Source organism: Rhipicephalus microplus, chromosome 7 (assembly GCF_043290135.1).
Source record: "Rhipicephalus microplus isolate Deutch F79 chromosome 7, USDA_Rmic, whole genome shotgun sequence".
Lineage (NCBI taxonomy): Eukaryota > Metazoa > Arthropoda > Arachnida > Ixodida > Ixodidae > Rhipicephalus > Rhipicephalus microplus.
Window position 1 is genome coordinate 84,949,629 of NC_134706.1, and position 27,097 is coordinate 84,976,725.

At 45.9% G+C, this 27,097-nt stretch overlaps 2 protein-coding genes across 2 annotated transcripts; both read left to right on the top strand.

Moving 5' to 3' along the window:
* Positions 1-1,090: 1,090 nt before the first annotated feature.
* On the top strand, positions 1,091-4,375 carry LOC142767532 (uncharacterized). Its single transcript, XM_075869401.1, has one exon. It carries the CDS (start codon positions 1,107-1,109, stop codon positions 2,946-2,948), a length of 1,842 nt encoding a protein of 613 aa, XP_075725516.1. The 5' UTR covers positions 1,091-1,106; the 3' UTR covers positions 2,949-4,375.
* Positions 4,376-6,949: 2,574 nt separating this feature from the next.
* Positions 6,950-26,706, top strand: LOC142767810 (sodium-dependent proline transporter-like). Its single transcript, XM_075870051.1, has 7 exons — positions 6,950-7,103; positions 9,358-9,489; positions 10,818-10,990; positions 18,604-18,738; positions 20,577-20,680; positions 24,312-24,440; positions 26,565-26,706. The coding sequence occupies exons 1-7, from the start codon at positions 6,950-6,952 to the stop codon at positions 26,704-26,706; spliced, it is 969 nt and encodes a 322-aa protein (XP_075726166.1).
* The last annotated feature ends 391 nt before the right edge of the window (positions 26,707-27,097 follow it).

Genomic DNA, 27,097 nt, shown 5'->3' on the forward strand with positions numbered 1-27,097 from the left:
TCCTGCCTTCGCGTTGCGTACCAGGCACGTCTCCCGCCATGACTCTGCCAAAGCTTACCAGCACAAGCGACCACGAACCGGAAACTGGGGTGAGCTGTCTGAGCTAAGAGTGATTTCGTATCTTACATGCGCTGATGGTGCTAAATTGCATCAGATCACGCTGGGGCTGTAATTCCGAACTTGAGAGGTTTTAAGGGGCTCTGATGCATGCTTGCACCAAGGCTTTTCACATGTGCCGAGCGCAACACGCAGTGCTAGACGTCATGAACGAATCTTGCGTTGCAAAGATCCTCTTTGGTGATCAGGCCTACGTGGTGGAGGCACTCGGAAGCCTATGATTGAATGTAATACCGGTGTCGCACGGGTAATTTCAATCGAGATCAGTGCCGATTCGGATTAACCACGATCCGGATTAGGTGCTGCCACACGGTAACTTTAATTCGTGATTAGGCCCGATCGTGATCAAGACTATCGCGATCCGCGCATCGCGATCAAGCTGGGAGATTTTGACTACCTGTCGTTTGCACTTCTGGCCGAGATTGTTGAAATTAAAACAAGAAAATCAAGCATAGTTCTGTAAAATCATAATTAAAAAGCTGGATTTTTTGTGAAAATCAGTTTCAAGTTGTTCCATTAGAAAATATTTGTAATATTGCATATAATAGGATTTGCATTGACCGCATGTATTTGTCAGAGAAGCAGATGATAAGCAGACGACAAGTTCAACTCTCGAGCCCTCGGAGCAGTTGGAACACCTCGAAGCAAATTGATTAGGACTGTCACGCACTTTTCGACTTAGTCGCAGTGAGCACGCACTTCGTGGTCGAATGAAGATACCTTTACAGTAGTCGACCTCTGGAAGGAGAATTGCAAGACTTGAGATGCCGGAAGTAATACTCGCACGTGTGCAACGAGAATACCGTTTCTCTGCGACTGGACGGCTACGTGCAGGTGACATCAAAAATAAAAGTGAAATTATCGCACAGCGACAAGGCTAAACGCAAGAAAACTCTACCGAATGATGGATTTATGAAATTACTTTTGTATTGACACGCAACGCTTTTGGCATTTGAGCAGTCACCGGTGGGCTCGGTGACTGCACCACAATGCAGCCATCTAATCCACTTACCTTTGCAATGCAGACGACCATACTTGTGTTTGCCAGCCTGCAGCTGTCGAACATGATAGGCCTATCCTCGGGGGCGTCATCTATGTTGGTGCTGCCGGGCTCCGAAAGCGAGCCAGGCTCCTGCCGCCTACTACGCACCAACTGCTCGTCCCCACCGGATATTACGTCGGAGGAACTACTATCACCGGAAATCACCGTGCTATGGAAGGCCGCATCGTCATCAACCACAGCATCATCAAGTATAAAGGAACATCACCCGCTGACGCCACTTCGTGGGCTCGGTGACTGCACCACAATGCAGCCATCTAATCCACTTACCTTTGCAATGCAGACGACCATACTTGTGTCTGCCAGCCTGCAGCTGTCGAACATGATAGGCCTATCCTCGGGGGCGTCATCTATGTTGGTGCTGCCGGGCTCCGAAAGCGAGCCAGGCTCCTGCCGCCTACTACGCACCAACTGCTCGTCCCCACCGGATATTACGTCGGAGGAACTACTATCACCGGAAATCACCGTGCTATGGAAGGCCGCATCGTCATCAACCACAGCATCATCAAGTATAAAGGAACATCACCCGCTGACGCCACTTCGTGGGCTCGGTGACTGCACCACAATGCAGCCATCTAATCCACTTACCTTTGCAATGCAGACGACCATACTTGTGTTTGCCAGCCTGCAGCTGTCGAACATGATAGGCCTATCCTCGGGGGCGTCATCTATGTTGGTGCTGCCGGGCTCCGAAAGCGAGCCAGGCTCCTGCCGCCTACTACGCACCAACTGCTCGTCCCCACCGGATATTACGTCGGAGGAACTACTATCACCGGAAATCACCGTGCTATGGAAGGCCGCATCGTCATCAACCACAGCATCATCAAGTATAAAGGAACATCACCCGCTGACGCCACTTCGTGGGCTCGGTGACTGCACCACAATGCAGCCATCTAATCCACTTACCTTTGCAATGCAGGTTAGTAAATCGTATGTCCTCTTCGCTAAAAAGTCGAGTAATTACTTCCTGGTGCAGTTCCCGAGCCCCCACTGCTGTATTGCTATTGCTGTTGAGTGTGCTCATATGATTCACTCGTTGCTGATCTTATCGGGTGACGTTGAAACTAATCCTGGCCCTAACGGAAACGCTGCTATTCTTACTGAGCTACAAAAGCTAAGTGCCGGCCAGGCCCAGCTGATTGCCGAAGTTCAGAGTTTGAAATCTCAACTAAGCACAACGGATAAAAGAATAACAGACTTAAACAAACGAATGGGCGATCTCGAAACACATTACCAAACTCTTCTTCCCCTCAGAAATGATATCGAAAAAACACAGGCTAACGTAATCAACATGACTAAAAAAATTCAAGAGCTAGAAACTTCCCTGGATGACGCTGAAAACAGGTCGCGCCGGAATAACCTTCTATTCTACGGCATCCCTGACCCCACTAGGAATGAAACGTGGGCTGAATCTGAAAAAATGATAATCGATATCTGCAACAATAACCTTGGACTAACAGCGCAGCCTAACGACATAGAACGCGCACATCGTCTCGGTATTCATTCACTAAACCGAAATCGTCCCATAATTGTGAAATTTTTATCATACAAAACCAGAGATGCACTTTTATCAAACGGCAGGAAACTGAAGAACACTAACTACAGCATCGGGGAGGACTTTTCCCGCCCCGTTCAATATGCGCGCAAGCAATTACTTGCATTTGCAAAAGCACGTTCGGACAAGTTCTCCTTGCGGTTCAAAACACTGCACGTCGGGTCGAAGCGCTATATATTTGACGCATCATCACACATGGTTAAGGAAATTGCATAGCGGTTACCCCGCCAACAAAGAGCAATAAAACGCCAAACGGCTTCCCCATGTCATGTTCTCTCGTTTTCCGTAATATTCACTAACATACGTAGCCTTCTTCCAAAACGTGAACTCATATCCAACATTATCTCGTCATCAAAAAGCAACATACTCGTATTAACAGAAACGTGGCTTACCAGCGATATAACGGATGCGGAAATATTAACTGACTTACAGGACTTCCACGTGTACCGAAATGACCGAAATGGCTCACGGGGGGGCGGAGTACTTATCGCAGTTCATCGGGGCATATCTTGCTCCGTTGTTAACGTCGATTCCGATACCGAATCCCTGTGGCTAATTTGTCGTACTAACACCGTAACTGTCCTACTTGGCGTCTGCTACAGGCCCCCGCAAACGGATCCAAATTTTCCATGTCATCTGAACAATTCCATTCAAAAACTTACTTCCGCTTACCCAAAGGCTCGCATTCTTCTGTTCGGTGATTTTAACTACCCTAATATTGACTGGCAAAACATAGTTACTTCTACATTATCATGTCACGCAGAGGCGAAAAACTTCCTCGATGTATGTCTCAACTTTAACCTTACACAATTAGTCGCCCAACCAACCCGTGTCACACGAGGATCAGCAAATATTCTCGACCTGATATTAACCAATAGCCCCGAGAACCTATTATCTATTACTTACCTTCCTGAGATCAGCGACCACAAGGTCATACATGCTTTATTTTCATTTACCTCGACCAAAAAACAGACGACTAATAAAACAATTGTTCTTTATGATAAGGGTAACTATAGTGCAATATCTGAAGATCTCAGTAACTCTTTTAATCAGTATGAATCTACATTTCACACGCGCTCAGTTCATGACAACTGGTTGATCTTTAAGGACAAAGTAAATCACCTCTCTGATATGTTTATCCCGAAGATTACTTTTCAAACTAACCGCAATAAACCATGGTTTTCTCGGCATTTAAAAAAACTTGAAAACAAAAAGAAACGACTTTTTCGTACCGCCAAACGCAACGGCAAGCCTACTGCATGGCAAAAATACATCGAAGCTGAAAAATCATATTTGCTATCTGTTCGTAAAGCTAAATACTCGTTTTACCATATAGACTTACCTAATCTCTTAATCAGGAACCCCAAGCAATTCTGGCAAGTTCTAAACCCCACACATCCTTCCGATATTAAACTAACGAATGATTCACACGAGACAGTGACTGACCATGATTGCGCAGAAATATTCAACGAAGCATTTGCATCTGTCTTCACTACTGAACTTGACATGCCCTCACAGTCGCCATCATTTAGCGTAGAAACTTTCATGCCTGCTGTCACCTTCTTCGAAGAAGGCATTTCATCTATAATCCACAAATTAAAACTTTCTTCATCAGCTGGTATGGATTCCATCAACTCGAAACTCCTCAAGAATGTGAAATCGACTTGCGCAGCATACTTATGTCTTATCTTCTCACAGTCACTCACCTCAGGAATCATGCCGGATGATTGGAAAACGGGCAAGGTCATTCCAGTCTACAAATCAGGTAACAGAAACTCACCCTTGAACTACCGCCCCATTTCATTAACCAGCGTGCCTTGTAAGATCATGGAACACGTCATCTACTCACAAATCTTCAATTTTTTGGACTCCAACGAATTTTTTCATTCTTCACAGCACGGATTTCGAAAGGGCCTTTCTTGCGAAACCCAATTAGCACAATTCGTTCATGACCTACAGACTAATCTCGACTGTAATATCCAAACCGACTCAATATTCCTTGATTTTGCAAAAGCTTTCGACAAGGTTCCTCACCAGCGTCTGTTACTGAAACTTTCAAAACTAAACTTGCATCCTAACATCTTCAGGTGGCTTGAGGAGTTTCTAACTAACCGCTCGCAATCTGTCTATCTTAACGGCCACCTGTCTAAACCACTCCCAGTCACCTCAGGCGTCCCACAAGGGTCTGTTCTCGGTCCTCTCCTATTCCTAATATATATTAATGACTTACCATTGCATGTTTCCTGTAACATTCGCATGTTCGCTGACGATTGCGTAATCTATCATACTATTACTAATTGTCATGACCATCACATCCTTCAGAGCAACCTTAACAATATAATAAACTGGTGTAATATTTGGCTAATGACTCTCAACCCCACTAAATGCAAACTCTTGTCCTTCTCTCGTCGTCACAATCCCTCTCGCTTTCAGTATTCTATTTCTAAATCATGTATCGTATTAGTAGAATCGTATAAATATCTAGGAGTCACCCTTTGTTCTAATTTATCATGGCGCGCCCATATTACAAACATCATTTCAGCATCGAACAAAACACTGGGTTTTCTTAAACGCCACCTTCGCCTTTCCCCACCACATGTTAGATTACTCGCGTATAAATCGCTTATAAGACCAAAATTAGAATACGCATCTGCCATCTGGAGCCCCCATCAAGCATACCTAATCACTGCCTTGGAAGGTGTTCAAAATCGGGCCACCCGTTTCATCCATTCCTCATATTCATATGACATCAGCATTTCACCATTGAAACATGAATCTGGCCTATCACTCCTTTCTTATCGTCGCCGCATTGCTAGCCTAACTCTTTATCATAAGTTTTTTTATTCTTCACTCAATCAAGCTCCTTATATAACAGCCGCCTCACGCATTTCCCACCGCACCAGTCATTTACTTCAAGTTGCCCGCCCGCCATCACGCACCACTACGTTTGCTGCATCGTTTTTCCTCAGAGCAGCTTCAGACTGGAACGGCCTGCCCTACGACATTGTCACAATTGCCTCATCATCTACCTTCCTGGAACGCCTCACCGATCATCTGCCATGTTAATTCAATTTTTTGTTTGCAATGTTAATTGAATCTCCGCTGTTTTGAATTGTAATCCCACCCCTTATGTAACACCCCCTGAATGGGGGCCTTTAAGGAAATAAAACTGAACTGAACTGAACTGAGCAGTTCTTGCACGAATAACTTATTGCAGATAAATGGCTCTATTGAAACAACGTACGCAGAGTGTTTTCAATGAAATGTTTTGCGGCACGCAAGTGCCACCCGGTGCATTTAATGCGACTTGAACCGGATTAGCTTGGGCCATGTAGCAGCGGTCATAACGTTCATCGCGATCAAAAAAACCGACCCATATTACACTGATCGTGAATAAAAGTGTCCGTGTTACACCGGTATTAAATATGCAAATTTATTGATTGATCGATAGATTGATTGATCGATAGATAGATTGATTGATTGATTGATTTTAACGACCGAGATTGGCACAGAAGGTAAATTCACTGAAGCCGTAGGTCAGAGTACTCAAGATTAAACTTGAGAACTTTGGTTCCTTGATGTAGATCCGAAGCACTCCACCTTCACGATCCGCAAATACGGAAGTACGACCGTGTTGGCTTGCAATAAAGCCGGCCAACTCATGACGATTGATTCTGTAATAGCTAGCGGCCTTTTCAGGAGCCGGTGCTGGCGGCCACGGCGGCCCAAAATTTGGTGAGGGCGGAAATTCGAGGACCATACACTTGAACAGAGCTGCACGTTAAAGTACTTCAGGTGACGGAAAATTCCCGCATCTCTGATAATTATATCCAACTTTGAAGTGTTGAACTCACAGCAGTAATTATTAGTATGGGTGCTACATTGTCATAAACGTGGATCAGTTTGCAATATGACCATATGTATGCCCGATCTCACGATCTGACGCGAAAGCAATTGGCGGGAATACAAATATCATCTCATATATATATATATATATATATATATATATATATATATATATATATATATATATATATATATATATATATATATAATTTTTGATGCGTCTTTGTGAGCGCAACCTGAAAATTTAATGATCCAATGATCAATGATTCCGTTAACGATAAATGCTTTTCGCCATGATTTTACCAACTAGTCTTCCTGCGAAACGCTGCCGCTAAATGTAGAGAGATGATAGAATTTTCGTGTCTTCTCCAATGTATTCGCAGCGTCGTCCCGGTCAACCTGCGGTGTACGGTGGCGCCACGCAGTATCGGAGCCGAGCTCACAAGTTGGCCACGCTCGTCATGATGACCACGGGCAGCGCCAACGCCACCATGTTTCCCATGATGTTCATCTCCTATGGAGGAGGTTGGTTTTCCGCGCCCCGCCGCGGTGGTCTAGTGGCTAAGGTACTCGGCTGCTGACCCGCAGGTCGCGGGTTCGATTCCCGGCTGCGGCGGCTGCATTTCCGATGGAGGCGGAAATGTTGTAGGCCCGTGTGCTCAGATTTGGGCGCACGTTAAAGAACCCCAGGTGGTCGAAATTTCCGGAGCCCTCCACTACGGCGTCTCTCATAATCATATGGTGGTTTTGGGACGTTAAACCCCACAAATCAAATCAATCAATTGGTTTTCCGCTACTAACTACTGCACTTGGTGTGAAGCGCATGCCCGCACTGCAGCCATTCCAGCGACAAGCTTTGAGGCTCATGTGCCTAGAAATTGTGTTTAGCGATTTCTATTCAACTATGGGAAAGAAGTGAGCTCTCCTACTACGTGACACGCTCCTTGACTTGAGTTGCCACCGCCTCAAGAGAGCACGTTCGAAATGCGTTTTACGCTGCTTTCAAGGCGGTGGTTAGGGGAGTCGAGGAGCATCGCTGAATACGGGGGTAAACTTAGCTAGCTTGGCCTCGTAGCTTGAGACCCTTTGTGTATAAAGTTTGGTTTAGCTAAAGAACATAATAGCGCTACGCGCGCTCATTTGTATTTCGAGGGATCGAATCTCGGCCACGGCAGCCATATTTACGATTGAGGCAGAAGTGTTGAGGCCAGTGCACAAAGAACACCAGATGATCGAAATTTCCCAAGCCCTCCACTACTGTGTCTCTCGTAATCATATCGCGGTTTTAGGACGCTGAGCCTCAACAAAACACAAGCTCAGTTATCATTACACGTATTATCGAAGCTTTATATAGGCGGCACCTGACTGTATGTGAACCTTCCCAATTGTTTAGAATATCCTGATAAGATTGCGCTCGGGACACCAGTAGCCCAGCTGGTCCCCGAGCCAAGGCACAGCACAAGCGATAACGCTGGAAGATTCCATCAAGTATGCATAAATTAGGCCGACGCGCTTGAGGGACAATCGAATTAGCGATAACAGACGACGGTGCTCGACGCTCTCGCTGGGCTGTATGGGTCAGTTTTTCTTTCTGTCTTCAAGCTCATTTATTGCGTCTCATCTTTACTCGTTCCAGTTCGTTGCCATTGCAATCACATGAAAATGCACTCGACACCACATATATGTTTGCACGCATTCTAGAACCAAAGTTTAGTTTAAAGGAACTGCGCTTAGGACTCGTTTTCCAAATTGCCACTGAGCCTGACTCCTGGAAACAAGGCTTTAAAACTTTTAGTGGTTTTTTTAATACATTAATCACGAATAACTCGTGCGTGACACTCGCTGTAGAAATTCGTCAGCTCAATCGCGTAAGGAGCCAAATAATTTTTCTGCTTGAAGACTGCGTTTTTGACGCTGCTGGTGACGCTCGAGCAAAAGCGAGTGAAAAAGGCGCCACTCACTTGGAAAAGTGGTACCACGACCAGAATTCCACGTCGTTATACGCCTATGTGGGACTCTGTGGTTGTTTCAGAAGTGGGTGCGGCGGTGGTGCGTAACAATATGCTTCATTCTGCACAAGTGCTTCGACATGGCCAGCAAAACTGGTGAAGGAGTCGAGAAAGCCTTAGTATCTGGCCATTCTGTCCGACGGGAAAACCTAAAGAAGCCCTTGAGGTATCTAGTTGTTCTACTTTACTTTCCTTTGGTTTCAGGTAATCAGGTGCCAGGTTAGGTTTACCCCAGGCAGCAGATTGCCCTGTGATACGCGTTAGGCACCGATCAGTAACTGAAGTCGTAAGTAAGGGACCTAAATCGCTACACAAGAAATGACCGTGGCACCAATATAATAAATTAGCTATAGGATGGAAATTACTCTCATCTTGTCGAAAAAAACTGCGGTTAAAGCTTTTGTATCAGCTATTTCACAGTAAAACTAGCATTCGAAAATAAATGCCCCTTCCCAGTCCTCAATACTTCTCTTCGCGAAATTATCATAGTATTTAAGATTTTGGATTACCCTACAAGATATAATTTGTATGCTAATTAATTTTTGTTTGTTCCATCAGCGAATGGAACCACTTATCAAATGAACAAGTGCGCTGTGATACTGACCATGTCTTTTTCTTCACATTGTAACCCCCCTGCTGCAGCACCTTCGGGCTAAGCGGGGTAATCATTGAATAAAGCATAATTTAAAGAATAAAGGGTAAGCTTCATTATTCATGAGGGCCTTTAAATTATGCCGACGACACACTATTGGCTCTGTCACTACGCGCAGTGCCATTCCTGCTAGCGTACCTGATCCTGCTGATGACCGTGGCGATGCCCATGATGCAACTGGAGAGCAACCTGGCCCAGTTTGCTGGAGACGGCAACTGCGGCATCTTCAGCACGGTTCCGCTGTTCCTCGGTGAGTGGGGCGCACGAATTTCGTCTCGATCTGCGTCACACGTGAACGTAATAAATCGCAAAAGTGCAAGACCCCCAATTTATGTGACGCTTATCACATGGCTTGCACCTAGATCACAAGTGATAGAACCTTTGATTTGTTGGTAAACTATAAAGTATTTAGAAAAGCATAATTTCTGCGAGGTCTGCGTGAACTCTTGGTGAAACAAGCGTCTGAAAGTACTCGCTGTTTCAACGGAAGAAAAAAAAGAAAATTTTTTTGAAGAACCAGCACAGGAGTGATTTATGCTCGCTTAGACGGCACCTCTTTGGTCCTAATGTCGTTCTCAGCCGGCTTGACGGCCCAGAGTTCGTCTCTTTCGATTCATTTGTGCAGTGCGCTCTCCACTGCTCAACCGGCCACCTTCTATTGGAACCTTCATCTGTGCAATCGTTCCTATACGTTCCATTATAGCTTCACCAATCAGTTCGATTACCTTTGTATATCGTCGTTTCCACTCACGACAATATGTAGTAAAGGATGCGTGCTACTCAGTTCGGGTGAATATTGGTTTCAAGGTGGCACGAAGAATCAGTTGTTTCTCGTTTAATGATGGATGGACACGAACTGCAACAACGCGCAGATGCTAAATGTTCTTGGATAGAAAAAGGTGTCCGCATGTAAGGTGCGATATTCGATAGAGAAAAAATGGCGTGACCGAACTATTAAAGCAGCTGGTGACTGTTCTGGGAGACAACACATTTGATCCTATTGGGGGCACTTGAAGTTCTTTTACAACGTAACTCTGGAAAGAGCGTACGCTACGAAATTACGCCACTGGGTGACAAGAGTGAGCCAAGAACACTTCGCAATGACATCTTAAGCAAAACGTGAGGGGAAAATACAAGTTCTGAGCAAAATATGTTATCTTAGCGGTGAGCAAGAACGGTCTCAACCCCGTTAACGACTACATACAAAAGCAATACAAAAGATATCCCAGGTATGATTAATGGAACTCTGGTCAAAGCTCGAAACCATGACTTTCAAACGGCTCAAGGTAACTACAGCATTTATTTTGCTAAATATTTTTGTATAGAAAGGGGGCTTGAAAACGTAACATCTAAAAAACAATTTAGTGTGTTTTTGAAGCTTGTAACCTCCTTTATATTGTGATAGAAGAATGTTAGACAAACTTTACCTATTGTTTGAATGATTTGTATGTTAAAGAAAAGAAATGTTACTTGACAACTAAAGATCAACCTAGCACCTTACGTTACTGATCAACCTAGCACCTTACGTCACATTAACCACGTATACGTTACTGATACTGGTTTACACTTAAAACTCAGGTATGGGCTACGCTCTGACGCTGTACGTGATTCTGCGCGTGGTCGCCCACTCGCTGCCCGTGTCCGACGTGCTGCTGCAGATCGCTGGAGGCTCCTCCGTCCCGTGGCCAGGCTCCTGTCCGGGTGGCTGGATGGCCAACAACCACACCTGTTACGCCATCAAACACGGATCGGTGAGCATGCCTCTTCCGCCCTCTTGCCCGATGTCGACATCTGTTGAACTTAGTGTCTTTCGTAGAGCGATTGACAGCTGCTTGAAGGCTAAGCACAATCGGCGTATGAACAGGGGGCCACGGACGAGGGCATCCAATCACCACCCCCCTTGCTTGCGCAAGATCAATCAATGAGTCAATCAATCAGTCAGTGTTTATATTTCACCAAACGTTTTGCATTGGCGAGAAACGGGGAGATGGCAAGAAAAGCTGCAATTTCTGCAACTGGGCCGATTCAGGGCGGGGAGGGTAGGTAAGGGAGGGAGACGATGAGTCTCCCTCATACTTATAGCGCAGGCTGGTACAGGGTTTTTTATTTTTTTTATTTATTTAATACTGTAAGCCTTTCTCAGGCTCATACAGGGTGGGCGAGCAAATATACACAGTCGCGTACAAACCAGGCAATATCGCACATAGCGGAACAAACAGAATCACAAGATGATCGTGAAAATAAAACTTGTACGATGAAAGCAATTGTACAAAATCATGGACAGGTCACAAAACATCAAGGTATCAGCAGGGGGTACTGTGATCAGTGTGTTTGGAAGCGCTCACAAACATAAAAAAAACAAAAGTTGCTTTTAGTCTTCATAAAACAGGCTTTCTACATTCCGAACAAATGAATCTACAGAGGAAAGATTAACGCATTCACGTGGCAATTTGTTCCACTCTTCCACTGCTGACGGGAAGAATGAATATTTAAAAGTGTCACAGCGTGACATAAATGGTCTAATGCACTTATTGTGGTTGGTACGACGAAAGCGATGGTTAGGCGGCTTTATATAGTTGTCTTTATCTATGTTTAAACGTTGTGATACAAAAGAAAAATAAACTTTAAGGAAGAGACACGGCGACGGGCTGCAAGGGTCGGCAAGCATGCCCGCCTGCGCAGCTCAGTGACACTGTCATGCCTCGAATACTTAGAATAGATAAAGCGAAGGGCCTTGCGTTGGACCATTTCTAATTTGTCGGAAAGATATTTTTGGTGGGGGTTCCAAACAATGCTGGCGTACTCGAGGATCGGCCCTATGAGAGATTTATATGCTATCATATTTACATTAGGAGGCGCCAATGCAAGTTTTCGACGCAGGAACCCCAGCTGGCGATAGGCTTTTGTGTATGTGCTGCTTATATGTGCATCCCACTTCAGTTTACTTGTAAAGGTAACGCCCAAGTATTTAACAGCGTCGTTTCTTGCAATGTTTGTGCCGACCAAATTGTAAATAAAATGCTGGATTGTTTTTCTGCGACTTATGCAAAGGCAAGCTGTTTTTGACACGTTAATTACCATTCCCCACTCAAGACACCAACATGCAATACTAGCTAGTGTGGTATTAAGTCTAAGCTGGTCATCAGTTGTGCGGATAGTGGTGTAGATCACGCAGTCGTCAGCGAATAATCTCATTTTAACGTTAGGCTCAAGGCACATATAGATATCATTAACATATATTAGGAACAAGGTGGGTCCTAAAACAGAACCTTGTGGTACTCCCGAAAAAACTTCCAATGAACCAGAGGCTGTGTTGTTTCCGGTTACATACTGGCTTCGATTTGATAGATACATTTTTATCTATGCTATTATGTTACTGTTAATACCAATAGACACAAGTGCACAGAAACGCAAAACAAAATAATTGATGAATTCTCGAGACTTTCTTCTTCTGTTACAAGCGAATGGTTTGACTCGGTGGAACAGTGGCGAAGGTGCTCGGCTGCTGACCTGAAGGTCGCGGGTTCGACACCGGCCGACACATTTCGTTGGAGGCTGAATGGTAGAGGCCCGCTTACTGTGCGATGTCAGGGCACCTTAAAGAACACCCGGAGTCCTAGTGATCCCGGTGCCCTTGCGGCCTTTTGCGGTAAGAGGTGATATTACCGGAGTCCCTGTGGTAACAGCTAATGCTGTAAAATATGCTAAGCACGCTAAGTAAAATAAGCTTTGTCGGATAAGCATGCCTCATCAGCTCGACTATTTCACCGAGTATCAGGACCTGTGAAGCGCAGCCTTAGAGAAGCCACTAAGAGATTTCTAACGAAATGTTATGCGTATGGCTGGGTTCATCGCCGTCTTCCGCAACGAGAGAGATGAGCAATGCCTTGTGCATCGCTTATCTTCCGCATCGTGAATGTCGAAACATCTTACGTGGTTATGACTGCTAGATAAGCAATCACAGCCTGTAAAGACTAAACTTTATTTGGGCGTACTTGCTTACTTAAAATGAACGACGTTTAAAATGCAGCGATATCGGCGCAGACAGTCTTCGGTCATCGATTAACCGAATAAGCGCTAAGACAAGTGGGCATTCACTTGTGGTGTCGAAGATCGCACGGCTATTATTGGTGGCCACAATAGTTCTAGACGCCCGATTCTCGTGTTTTTTTAGGGGGGGAGACTCTTTATTTCAGACTTCAGTGATTGGCCGAAGCTCGGCAAGCAGCGCACCTTCTGTTTCCGGTCCTTCTTCCGCAACGTCACTTTCACGACACGAAGCTTTCATAACTTCCTACACAAATGAATATGACAGAATTCGTTTCGTCGCAACGAAGGCTGCCTCTGGGTAACCACTCGGGGGCGCACATCTTAGAGGCCACGTGCATAAACGCTAATCACGTTAACACTTCATTTAGGTTTAATACGGCCACCCGCCTAACGCATCTGAATGTTCAGTACTCATTGGCCGCATCGTTTTCCAGGCTTCACAACAAGTTCACATGCAAGTTCAGACTTGTCCAGTTTAAGTGTCCTGTTAATATGCATTTTATTCGCTTTCTGTCACTTTACAATGGGAATATGCTTGCAGCTTTGATGTGTCTACGTGGTCAGCTTTGATGTGTCTACGTGGCTCCTTCGGCCCCCAGCTCCTTCGGCGCCCAGTGTGCCAGACGCTGTTGAAGATTTTGGCAATTGCCCACCAGACCATGTGGCATGCAAAGGCGAGTTCCTGACTTTCAAATGCGGACCCTTTCGTCGTCCGTTCGAGCAGCAGCGGTGCCTGATGACCTCGGCGACTCATCTAGCGAGGGGAAGGCTGTTGTGACCGGCGCCAGAGCTGACGGGGGGCGGCGCTCTTTTAATCCTCAGTCAAGTAGCCGACCAGCCGGCTGCCTATGCTCGTCAGGCATTGTCCCTGCTAGGCGGAGGATGAGACGTCGTGTCGCCACGACGCCGTAAATCGTTCGAGTGAGGACAACAAACACAGCATCTTCCTTGGAAGAGACCGTGACAGCCGCCGCAAATCACCCAGCTAATTGAGCGAACAGATCGGCGGACCCTTTGATGTATGCTGTCAGGATCTTGGGACCTCTCGACTAGCGGCACACACACGACGAGGAAGAGCCCTGCTGGCGCCACCTTGCTGTGTAGTAATCACGATTGAATATTGGACGTGCACGTGGGCCGTGAATGCTCGTCCCCCTCACATGTTGTGTGTGTGTTATTGGTGTTCAACTCAGAGAGGAGTAGCCCGACAGGGCTTGAAATGACGCCACAGAGTGCTGGACGTCGCTCTGAACTATGTAATGGTTCATCCACCACGCTCGTAGTTCGTGAAACCACTACCCTTCTTTGCTGTAAATATGTGTAAATAATGCCATAAACCAGTTTTTTTCGTATCCTCCTGCGATCCTCCTTCAGCCTTAACAATATATTTTCATTTCATTTCATTTCATTTATTCCACCTTAAAGGCCCGGAGGCATTACATAAGGGGGGGCGGCGTACAAGGTATGTCGAACAACTCAACAAAACTCGAAGGGTTCCAAAACGTAAACATTCAAAGAACAATGAAAAAAAAAAGGTACAATATGCAAAGTAAAACGCCAATATTACCAAATGCAAATAAAAAAGTAATGGTACAAAGGTAAGCTTCCAGAGAAAAGTGACGACAGTTTATACATTAGTTAAAAAAAGTATTTAAACATTGGCAGGGAAAACAGCACATTCAGTTAGATTGCGACATGTGACATTTTAGCTTACTGCGGAAAATTTGGCGGTTATTACACGTGACTATATTATCAGGTAGTTTATTCCACAGTGTTATCCCATTGGGAAAGAAGGAAGTAATCATTGCAGAAGTGTGTCCATTTATTGGTGCGATAGGGTGACTGTGGTTTATGCGGGATGAAGTTCTGTGTGATGGTTGAAGGAGGACGTGCCGTGATTGAGGGTGATAATAGAAAGCATGCATCAGACACAATCGAGAAATGATACGACGAGATTCGAGGGACGGCAGTTTCAATGATTCTTTTAGCGCAGTAACGCTGATATCGTTAGAGTATTGGGAGTAAATAAAACGGGCAATGCTATGGACAAGGCCCTATGCGGGTCGGGCGCCGCGTGTTTGAAACCCCCGCTATATCGACACAGAGGCTCATTTTTAAGCCGCATGTCTTTAATTACCCATGCTCGTAGTGTCCGACCGTGCTGCTTCCCCACTTTCCCCGAAAAATAATCTATGGCGCAATCGGTGCCACGCAAGTTTATTTGTAGTGTTGCACCAAGAGGGTTTAGAAGGCCAGCTTTCGCCGCAGGTGACTGCGCTGTGCATTCCGCGCAGGCACAGCGTCTTCATTTTACCTTTAATTATTTTGTTTCGTTTTTCAGCCGACGTCAGCAAGCACTTGTGGACCACACGTTCGACAACATACGGGTGCAGCCTCTGCTGTCGATGGCTGCCATCTGGGTGTTGGTGTTCACTCCTCGCCCACGTTGGATTCATCCGACTCAAGAACGTGCGTCTCACGACTTCATAATGCGGTAGTTGAGCAACACTTGTAGGCCAATAAACTGTACTTAACAACGACAAACGGTTGGCTGAGTTGTCCTTGCATTGCTGGTGTTCGAGAAATGCTGCAGCAAAACGGGTACACATGAGAAACATTGATATGTCACTCTTCGAGCTATGCGAGCTTCCCGACGACAAATATAGCCGATGTTTCATTGACAGTGGCCCCTTAAGATTTTTATTATGCTGCACCCCACTACATCACAAAATTGCAATAAAGCTGCCTTTCAAACTCCGCTACCATCGCAAATATGTTGACCCAAGAAAACGCTGCTTCCAACATGGAGGTGATAGATGTAGCAAAGTACAAGGCTCAATGCTGTTTTGGCCCTGAAATATTGATATTAAGTCTCAAAAATTGGATGCTGAAGATTATTTTAGCATCCTAAATTCCCGGTGTTCTTATACGTCGACGTCTACGAGGTAAATCTTATTTGAAAGGGAGCGCACGCTCTTGTTCGCGCCTGCCACCAAAGTTGAAAGAGGAGGACTGGTTGAGCAAATAGCATTTTTGCCTTCCACGCGTAAGTGTTGTCGGCCACACTTTCATTGCACCAAGCCATGTACATAAATACGATTCAGCCTCTGCGTTGCCTCGTTCTTCATAAATAAGAAACGCCATCCCACCTGCGCTTCATCAACCTAGCCGAAAGAAACCCTTTCACGTTGCTATCACACAACAATATGCTTAGGAATCATCTACAACGTTCCTTTTCTGCAATATCGCGTTCGAAGTCTTCAAAAAATATTCTGGAAATATTAGAAGACTCGATTTGATTGGCACTTGAATATTTGAATTCTCTTTGCACCCACAACTTTGCTGTTAGCGCAACTCTAGCATTTTTGATGCAAACAATTTCCTACATCATTGAAGTTCGTACATGTGCGTTTGGAGGTCTCATCAGCCGATGTGTGATTCCATCCCAGACGAGCATTTTACCATTTGGTTCAAGAGAAAGCAACGGCTTAGCAACGTTGTCTACTTCTGCGAAAATAATCTTGTGCCTTTAAAATCCCGCCAACACTCCCACGCTCAAATAAACGGCGACAGGCGTCTGTCAAATCCCATCAAATTCAACATTGTGGTAGAATTATTAGCAAAAAAAAAGAGTTCTTTTACGTGCCATGCCTGCGAGAACACACAAAGTACCGCATGAACGAATGAATGCCGGAGATGAACGCATCAAATGTATTCCTGCTATCTAAAATAACAAATTTGGTACACGCGTGCGCTATTAACAATTTGAAGAAACTAAAATGCTTCGCGGGACAACTTTCGAGCTTTAGAAGAGAGTTACTTTAGCAGAAGGCAATGTCCACTTAATGAAAGAATAATCAATTAGTCATTCATTTTCTACAGCAATGTTAGAAAGGCGAAGCTAAAGAGCTATGAGACCTGAGGCGCTTTCGCTACTATGTTCCGCGACAGTGGTGTAGCCGTTATGGTGCCTGGCTTCTGACGCAAAGGTCACGGGTTCGTTCCCAGTCATGGCAACCGCAATTTGATTACGGCGAATCGCTAGAAGCCTGTGTGCTCCGATTTGGTATTTGGGGTTCTACGTACTAACACTCCGATGCGACTCTGAGGGACGCCGGGGTGGAGTGTTCGGAAATTTTCACCTTCTGGTGTTCTTTATACTATAGCGTGCACCTAAATACAAGAAGGCGGGCCTCCAGTATTTCGCGTCCATCGAAATACAATCACCGCTGCCAGGATAGTTAGCCACGGCATCGACTTTGGGTCAGTTCCCGGGCCCGATAAACACTAGACCATCCTGGTGGGTTTGGGCTTAGATTTGGGTCAAGGTTAGAAACTTCAGGTGACCCCACCACGGTGGTCGGATGGCCATGGCTTTCGACTGCTATAACCAGGAAGTCGCGGGTTAGAATCCGGACGGTGGCGGCATTTTCAAGGGAGGCGGAAATGTTCGAGGCGCATGTACTCAGATTTAGTTGCACATTAGAAAAATCTCAGGTGGTCGAAATTTTTCGGAGCCCTTCGTTATGGCATCTCTGATTATCATATTGTAGTTTTGGAATGTTAAACTCCAGAAATTGTTAAACGCGGAGCATTTCTCAGTCGCACAATGTCGCGCTTCGGCACGCCGTCCGCGCCATTGCTGTGCATAATTGAGTCTCGTGGCGGCCCAAGAAGACACACGCATAACTGTTGCTCCCCTCCCCCTCTCTCACCTCGCAAGGCCGACGCAGGCAGAGTCTGCTACTAAAAAAGAAACGACTGCTAGCACTGCATAACCATTCACTGGTCACCCCGTATATGTATGGGCACTGGATCGCACATCCGCGTCCCACCACTCGTTGAAGGCAACGCTTCTTCCTCGTTAAATTAATATTAATAACGACAAGATGATAATTGAGCATTCCGACACCACACCAACTGACGCAACATTCACTTGATACCCCCCCCCCCACACAGAATGCGACGCATTTAGTCAAGTTCCTCCCGTGGGAAGGTGCGGGTGGCATTTTTTATTATCAACCGCAGATGGTCGAAGTCTTCACAGTCCTCCACTACGGTGTCTCTCGTAATAGCATCGCTATTTTAAAACGTTAAACAGCGATAATTATTAAATATATAGATTTAGCTAAGGTGCACAGCTCGATGCACAACACACGTACCATCGGAATGCAAATTTGCCGTTGGACAGAAAGCGACACAACTGCGATGTGCCAGTAGCTTCGGCGAAAATCTTCTATACCAAACAGATCTCGGCTGCAAGGCCTCCTTATCTTAAAAACCATATTCCTGCTTACTCCCGCACTGCGCGCAGTTCTTCTACGTAATGCTGGGCCTGCACGTTGCAACCGCCGTCGCGCTGCTGCTAAGGGCGCTGTCCTTGGAAGGCGCCGCAAGGGGACTCCAGGCGTTTGCCTACGCAGACTGGAGCCACGTCCTCAGCGCGAAGGCAAGTTCAGACCCGCCTTGGTATACACTCAAACCTCATTATAACTAAGTTGCATCTAACACACACAAAAACAAGTTGATTATATCCAAAAATTCGTTATGAAAGTAAATTCCTAACGCTATATTTACCGCAAGACTATTCTTTCATTACTACGATACAATCAATGTCCTGCTCAATCAGGGATCTTTGTATCCAGGTATGAGTGTAGCAGTCCGGCAAACGTGCCGAGCTGCTTGTGGTCGCGAATTTCATTGTTGAAAAAGGCAGCAGCATTTCAATGAAAACGAGATGCGATAACACCCTCACACGTGTTTATAGATATAGAGAATGTCTTAATATTCATGGCTGGTAAAGATGAACCTACGCGTGCATCTAACTAATGTGGGTCTCCAGTGCTGTGATATGTAACATGAAGAATACGTGACTACGCTCCCTCCCGTAGGAACAAAAAAAACAAATAGGCAGCGCCCTCAAATAAGCTTGCCGATTTCCCTGTTGTTGATTGCACATTTAGCAATGTGGCAGGTCGGACGCCAACATGCATCGAAACTTGGCAGGGTTTCATTTCAGCGTACTTCACTATCATTTTTATGCAGATGATCTCGGAGCTGATATGAACTCATTCGTAACGCGGCAATAGCGCTGTTCTGATTTTGGCCCGACTCTAAGACCAAAGCGGCACGTTGCTTCTTCAGCCGCAAAATATATATTGCCGCACTCCTTCCTTAAGTTTTGTTACCACCTCGTTACAGGGTAATTCTCAGCGCAAACCACACCTGCAGTGTTCGAGAAGCTACAGGGATGTACTGGATCATTTTGTTAAGATCCCGCCCACAACGCGAACATTGCAGATTATTCGGGAACCAACACGGCCGGAAGTTTGGCCAAATAAATTGACACTTTAATTATCAACCTGTCTGCTCCTTTCGTCCGCGTTAAAAGGGCCCTGCAACAATTTCGAGTCGGGACGAGGCAAGAAAGAATGCAATTGCAGCGTGTGACAAATCTTCGTAACTCCGCTACTTCACTGTAGGTCTCTCTGAGAGCGCAGCTTTCAAATGCGCACAGCAGCAAAGTCACGTCTTACCTTGTTCGGAGTCTAAACGCTATCACAGTTAAGCAGAAACCACAAGCTCCATAATGAATTCTCAAGTTCTGAATATTCTTAGGATTTGTAATTTTCTAGGAGCACACTCGTACGTGGGAGCTAAAACATTATTCGAGCAAAGTGTAACGAGATTTATTTGGTGACATTGCAAAACTATTCGTTCCAGCTGTGAAACAGCCAACCTCGTGGTTACCCAGGTGTCCATGAACTGCGTTATTTAACTTTTAAGAGGAGCTTGTTTTATTTGCATCTTTGCTTTAGTTTGGAGACTATCAGAAATATTGGTGGAAACCAACGCCACATTATTGCCCCAAGGTGTTGCGGACCTCGCCCAATGTTCTCATTACGCCTAACTTCATCGTGAATAAATAGCCTGTTGGTGATTCATGATCGATGTATACAGCACGGTAGAAAACACGGACGATGAGCAGATAAGGACAGGCGCTGACTATAGACAGAACGCTCATTCATCACGCACCATATATGAGGGGAAAAAACGGTTTGAGTTCTCAACAAACAACAAATCTCCTACGCACGAAGCAAGTTATTTAGCCTCATGCGGCATTCCCCAGATACAGAAGCTTCCCATCTAGAAGAGGAATCGATGGTTTGCCCACGGAGTTGTTAGGTGTTGCGCACGGAGCTCTGCTGCATATGAAATACAGCTGTGGTTTCGAACTGCGCATGCAATGGATCATCAACTTCATGGCTTCATATTATCAACTCGCAGATGTGGTGTCAAGCTCTGTACACCTGCTTGGAAAGCGTGGGTGTCACGGGAACTGTCTACCTGGCCATCCAGAGACTCAACGCCTTCAAAAACAGCTTCCACGAGTGAGCTGCGCGATTCCCCGGTTACATTTCTCCCGCAAGGATTGAGCTTAACTTTCGGCGACAAGGTTAAAGAGTGCCATCGCTGAATAAGTGGTGTTAGTGCGGCATTTTTTATAGAACGGCAATAAGACAGTTCTTGTCGTTCGACGATTTCGTTAGAAAATTCAAGTGATGTAACAGCTGTTGTAAGTGGCCTCCGCAGATAGGAATTTTAGACTAAATCAAAGCAACCTTCTTTAATCTAAGCAAGGAGAAAGGGGTTGAATAAAAAAAGCTGTCTTACATGCAGCTTGACTAAGTCCGGCCACCAGTAAGTTCACGGAACGTATACTTCGTGGACCTTCAGCGTTTCGCAGCATGTTCGTGATAATTTATGGGTATGAGTTAACATCTCGGCATTTTTAGTGGCAAAGAAGTGTGGTGGTTAGCCTAATAATGAAAAGTTCAGATGAATACCCGTTATTGCAATGCAAAAGGTATTTAAGGCGCTTTTAAAATTAACTCTTCCCGCACAAGCTGTCTATGAGGGCTTGCAATGTTTTTGATATTGATATATATTTGCCAAAAAAGAAAAAAGTGCAGCTACGAATCAGTGGTGCGAAGACTAAGGCAACGGTGGAGCTGATGGCCTTGAACCACCAACTCTCTCTTACTTACTTGTTCTCTCCTCTTGCTATTCTATGCTGCCTCCGACCCTCGTCACCCTCCTGCCTCTGTTACCTCACTGTTTTCACTCCTGTGTTACGTTAGCCCTCTATGCTATGTTAGCCCTCTCCCTCTTCCTTTCTCTCTTCGCACTCACTGTGCTTCCCCACCTCCTCGCATACTCTACATACATACGCGATTTATTATCCTCTCCGCCCTCCTTTCTCTCCTTTTATGGGACCAAGAATCAGCGGAAAGTAGGTGTGTCCGTGATGACGCACCCGCTGTCATGTCGCATGTCCACCGCATGCCTCTTTGTGTACAACGCGACCGGCAGCATTGCAAATTAGCCTGAGAACCACGCGTCCACTTTGAAACGAGCAAGCTTTTCTCAAACTTTTGCCGTAATGATCCAGCCTAACCAACTGCTCTCAATGCCAATCGCGAGGACTTCCACATCGTCATCGCTGCCTTGAAGCTAGCCTAATTGCTGCTTTGTCTAGCAGCACACGGTAAAGTGATCTCTCTCTTATGACACGCGCGGCATGTTTGTTCCGTGCGCTGGGTACTCTCAAGGTGCGTGCACCCGGCCGCGCTTTCGGCATTTAGAACGTTTTTTGTTGCTTAGACTATGAACCACCACGTGTCTAGCGCCTGGCGTCTATTGGTTTCTCCTCTCGCGTGCAAATTGCTTAGTTTGTGGCCGTTATACCAGCTGCCTTGCATATACTTTCACGGCCATTTGCAACGTTTACTTGTTGTCGGACAAAAGCTTCTCCTGAGGCTTAGCTTCATTTGTACCAAAAATGATTTGGTCTCTTATTGACTCTGCTTCCTCTTTGAAGTTCGATGCTCCTCCTGCCTTCGTCTTCAAGTCTCGTAAAAAAATGGCAGCATATCCACGAAGTGAATAATGGAAAGTGGGGCGAAGCATCCGTCTGTCCATTCGTTTTTGCTTTCATCCGTCCATGCGTTCGTCTGTGTGAGCATTCGTGCGTCCATCCACCCGTCCCTGCGTGCGTCTGTTCGTGCATCCACACGTCCATTCGTGCGTCCGTCCCTGCATCTGTGTGTGTGTCAGTTCGTCCATCTAGTCAACACTCCAAGTACCACCTTCTCGCATCTTTTCATCACATGTTCCGCATATAGAAGCACCGCCATCCAGCGGACATTCCAAGGACTGAACGAGAGGTGCCACGCGCACACTTTCTTATGGCTTGCACTTCGTGTCTACTTCGCACCTCTAACCACCTCGAGTTCATAGTACATACTAGTTCACTGCATTCGTGGCACTGCGGCTCAACGCTCGCTAAATCTTTCTTAAACTAAGGAGGTTACACCCAGCGAGTATAACGTATCAACCCTTTCTTTTCAGATAGTGCTCAATGTACATGCCAATGGCTGCTAATGGGGAATGAGAGAAGGAAGAATTCGTTTTTAGTTAATGCGCACGCTGCGAACTTTTTATTGTTCAACAAGGCACAGGAGAAATCTCCCACTGACACCACCTTGCAGGTCAAAGCGTAAGACACGTTACGCACTACGACGAGGGACGAACGGGTGCCGCTTTAACGAGCTTCGCCCCTAAATATGTTCAAAACGCTCACCTGGCTCTTGCTTTCGTGGGCGGAACAGATAACGCTGATATACTAACTGATTGACTTCTGAAGCGCAGCAGTCGTCGAACTTCTCGATTACTACGTCACAGTCATGTTTATCGTGGCCTTCAGTGGAGCTGCATGCGTTTTACTCATCGATGGCTTCCTCTTCAGCGACGCTCAACAGCAACGTAACTTTCGTCGAAGCACACGCCCTTTCATTATTTTGCAAGCTCTGTAGCTGTAAAAAAGAGCTAGAAACATTGCTTGAAGAGACTCCTGCGCTTGCCTACATCGCCTTCAATCCGCAGCGGCTCCGGAGGTTTCACGAATTTCATGCTGACATTGGCCCGTTGGCCGGCTGGTAGCGCGGCCTAGACTTGGCGCAGATGCTTTTGGAGCCCTGTATGGCACCTGGAATCAGTGTGACGGTATGGCTGAGTCCGTCAGGCCGCCAGTGTTGCTTGCTTCATTCAGTCCGTCACATTTATAAGAGTTGTGCGACGCTGTTTGGGCTTAACGTGCGTAACACGCGAGTAAGGCGCGATGAAGGCCCCTCAACCTCACTTTCCTTTTTTATCTGTTGCGATGCTATATTATGCGTTGTTATGCCATGTTTTGTTCCTCTTTCTATTTCTGTCTTACTTTTTTTTCTTTCTTTTTCCTCTCTTGCTCGTTCTCTTGCCCTTAGCAACGTAAACTTTCTCCATTAGCATGTTCTGTACCCCGCTCACGGTAACAATGTTTCTCTTTCTATTGCGAAGCAAGACCCTGTTGTACCAAGTGGTTTCTAGGCAGCGCACAGTGACGTCATAGCCAGGCATCATTTCGGGTCTACGCGATACGATCCAAGCCCTTGCTTAACCAGATCAGCGGTTGATGTTAAACAAGGCTTTGCCGCAGAAGACACCACCTATATAGCGCAGGCTCGAAATTATCGGTGGAGGGATTTATATTAAACGGGGGTGCCAATACACTAATAGTGATGTTGAACGATTTTTTATCTCGATTCTGCGCGCGTTACGCTGGATACATGCAGGGGCGCTTTCATCGTTCTGAGTACTGGCAGCGTATACTGAATCTTGCATGTGCCGTAAATGTCTTTTGATGGCACCTCACTAGGGCTGGCAGCCAGGTGTCACTGCCCCATCAGAGCTAAATAAGTTTCGCTTATGATTTTTTTTCACACTTCCATTATATATAGTAAAAACCACGTAGATAACGCAGATACGGTGCGTGCAGGCGTGGACATTACGTGTTAGGCTTGGCATAATTATCGAGATGTATAGTACAGAAAGGTTACAACAAACGTGCAAAGTTTTCTGACAGTGACGCAAGACTACTTAAACGACACGCTCTAACATGCGGCATGCATGTAATTTGTGCAGGGACGTGCTGTACGTGCTCGTGGCTGACATCGCTTGCAAGGGTATCGGCACCTTCACTGCTTTCCTGTACCTCGGCTACTTGTCCGCCAGAATGGGTGTCGATGTCAGCGTGCTCATTGACTATGGTGCGTAAGCCAGCATTACTGCAAGTTAATGCACAAAGCCATTTCTCACACAGAGAATAATGTAAGTTTCCTCTTAATGTCTTCCTGAATACAATCACGTTAAAAAAGACTGCACGCCAAAATATACAAAGTATTTTTGCACCATTTGGCTCACTTGGGCGCACTGATATGAACCAGCGAAGTTTCATCTTTTTATACTTTTCATTTAAGCACAAGTACGCGCGCCTTTTATGAACGGTCCTCGTAATAATGCAAGCAACATGATAGGAAATATAACTAAACCCACTTCTTGGTCTTCTGCAACATCAAGAATTTCATTCCATCTTTATTTCTTTCTTTCTTTATTTATTTTACCCTCAGGGCTTTACAGCATTGTAGAGGGGAGGGGCAAAAAGCAAAAGATACACTTAATAAGTCAGCCAACGCACAAAAAGTACAAAAGATTCAATAAGAAAACGAGCAAAAGCGAAACGGGCAAAAGCACAACAAACAAAAAAGAGGCAAAAGCGAAACGGGCAAAAAGCAAAACATACACGTAAGAAGCCAGCCAACGCACAAAAGGTGCAAAAGATTCAATAATAAGAAAACGACAAAAAAATGCGGTGTGAAATACAAGTTACGAATACAATGAGGTACTATCGCGTGCGCGACATGTAATGCATTTTACATGGAAGATGTCAAGGCCTGACGGAACGCGTCAGGTTCAGTAATACTGGCGGTTGATGTTGACAGAAGATTCCAGTCGCGACATGTGTTAGGAAGGAAAGACTGGGAAAAGGTGACGGTGTTACTTCGAGGGATATGCACTTTGTGGAGGTGATCTATGCGGGATGATATGAAAGATGCAGGCTGCAATAAGCGCGATTTTAGAACGTGATTGTGATAGTATATTTTTTGGAACGCGCAAAGGCGAGCGATTTTTCTGCGCATGACAAGTGGAGGGAGATTAAGCCTGACCTTCATGGCAGTTACACTAGATGTTCGATTATAGCTGCAAAGAATGAAACGTTGAATGAAACGCTGCAAAGAATGAAACGTTGAAGAATGAAAAATTTGATGCAATTTACGTCACTATGTGTTAAAGCGATATATTACTTGGAAATAGATATGCCCCTTGTGCCGTGGGATTTAAAATAAAACATAGAAGATAAGCCAAAAGAAAAAGCAAAGACAACTGGAAGGCACTCCTGAACGGAGCGCCTAGGTCCGTTTTAAAGGACGCCTCACCTAAGAGGGCGCTTCAAGGCGCCTCACTCCCTGACGGCTAGCAGTGGGCCGGCTGTCCAGCGATTAGGACGGTCGCTCTGGCCCTCAACATATGTTCCTCAAATGGCGGTTTCAAGCTATCTGTGGTCATAAATAACGGCCGCGGGACAACTAACGCTTAATTCATGTCCACATGGACGTACCAAACACGTACGAGGAAAGCATCTTCACCGCAGAAGGTCATGACATGAAACCTCGGGCAGAGACAAAGTGGAGTCAAGTCTACAGAAGACGACGACGTTCACTGATATTGGCGCGGAGAAATACCCTGTAGCTTTTGACAAAACTTTAGAAGCACTCATTTGTACGTAGTCACTACAATACTGATACAAATCATTAACATCGACGAATGCACCATAAAGGCGACGAAGATGACGACTGAACAAAAGCTCGTGTTGTTGCCACTCCGCCATCTTGGTTCAAGGACACTGTGTACTCCGTGTACAATCTGTAAATATATTTCTACCCTCTGCCTACTCTCACCCCGTGACATTTTTGTGGTCGTGCGGGGTTACAAGGCGGAGCTACGCAGCGGCCGACGCTTTGTTTTTTCCACGATGGCACAAGAGGGTCCGGCTCAAGCTCCCGCAGCAGCCACCTCAACGACGACAGCTGTTCTGCCCCAGCTGAAAGACCCGGGCACGTTCTGTGGGACCGACAATGTCGACATTGAAGAATGGTTGCCGCTGTAGGAGTGAACAAGCAGGAATCATCACTGGGACTAAACACTCATTCTGGCGCACATCCTATTTTACCTGAAGGCGACAGCCAAAGTGTGGTTTGAGCATTACGAAGCGGGAATAGGCAGCTGGGATGCGTGCAAAGAAAACATGCGTGTACTGTTCGGCAAACCGACTGGCAGGAAGACAGCGGCCAAGAAGGAGCTGTCATCTCAGGCTCAAAAGTCATCGGAGTCGTACCTGTCTTACATGCAAGACGTGCTCGCCCTTTGCCGCAAAGCAGATGACGGCATGGATGAGTCCGAGAAGGTAGCGCACATATGAAAAGGCATTGCCGATGACGCGTTCAATTTGCTAATTTGCAAGCACTGTGACACTGTAGATGCGATTTTCCGAGTGTGTCAGCGTTTTGAGGCCGCCAAAAGCCGACACATTTCCCATCAGTTCGCTCGACTTCCAACACCGCAGCAACATGGTCGTGCGAAGACATGCCTGTACCAAAGGCACCGCTGACGGCAGAACAGGTCACGAAGATCATCCTTCGAGAACTTGAAGCTATGTCTCCCACTTCAACTTTCTCTGGTGCCTGTGAGTCCAGCTTCCAAATGGTACCTTCAGTGCATGCCATCGTTCGCCAAGAGCTTTCGAACGTTGGGTTGGAATCTGTGTGCACTGCTGCCCCCTCCCGACTGACTGACCGTCGTCCACCAGTTTC

Bases quoted from the DNA above. Each gene is read 5' to 3' on its own strand.
- LOC142767532 (XM_075869401.1), top strand. From the start codon at position 1,107: ATGCAGCCATCTAATCCACTTACCTTTGCAATGCAGACGACCATACTT.
- LOC142767810 (XM_075870051.1), top strand. From the start codon at position 6,950: ATGTATTCGCAGCGTCGTCCCGGTCAACCTGCGGTGTACGGTGGCGCC. The intron at 7,104-9,357 runs GTTGGTTTTCCG...CACTACGCGCAG, and splicing joins GTTCATCTCCTATGGAGGAG to TGCCATTCCTGCTAGCGTAC. The intron at 9,490-10,817 runs GTGAGTGGGGCG...CTTAAAACTCAG, and splicing joins CACGGTTCCGCTGTTCCTCG to GTATGGGCTACGCTCTGACG.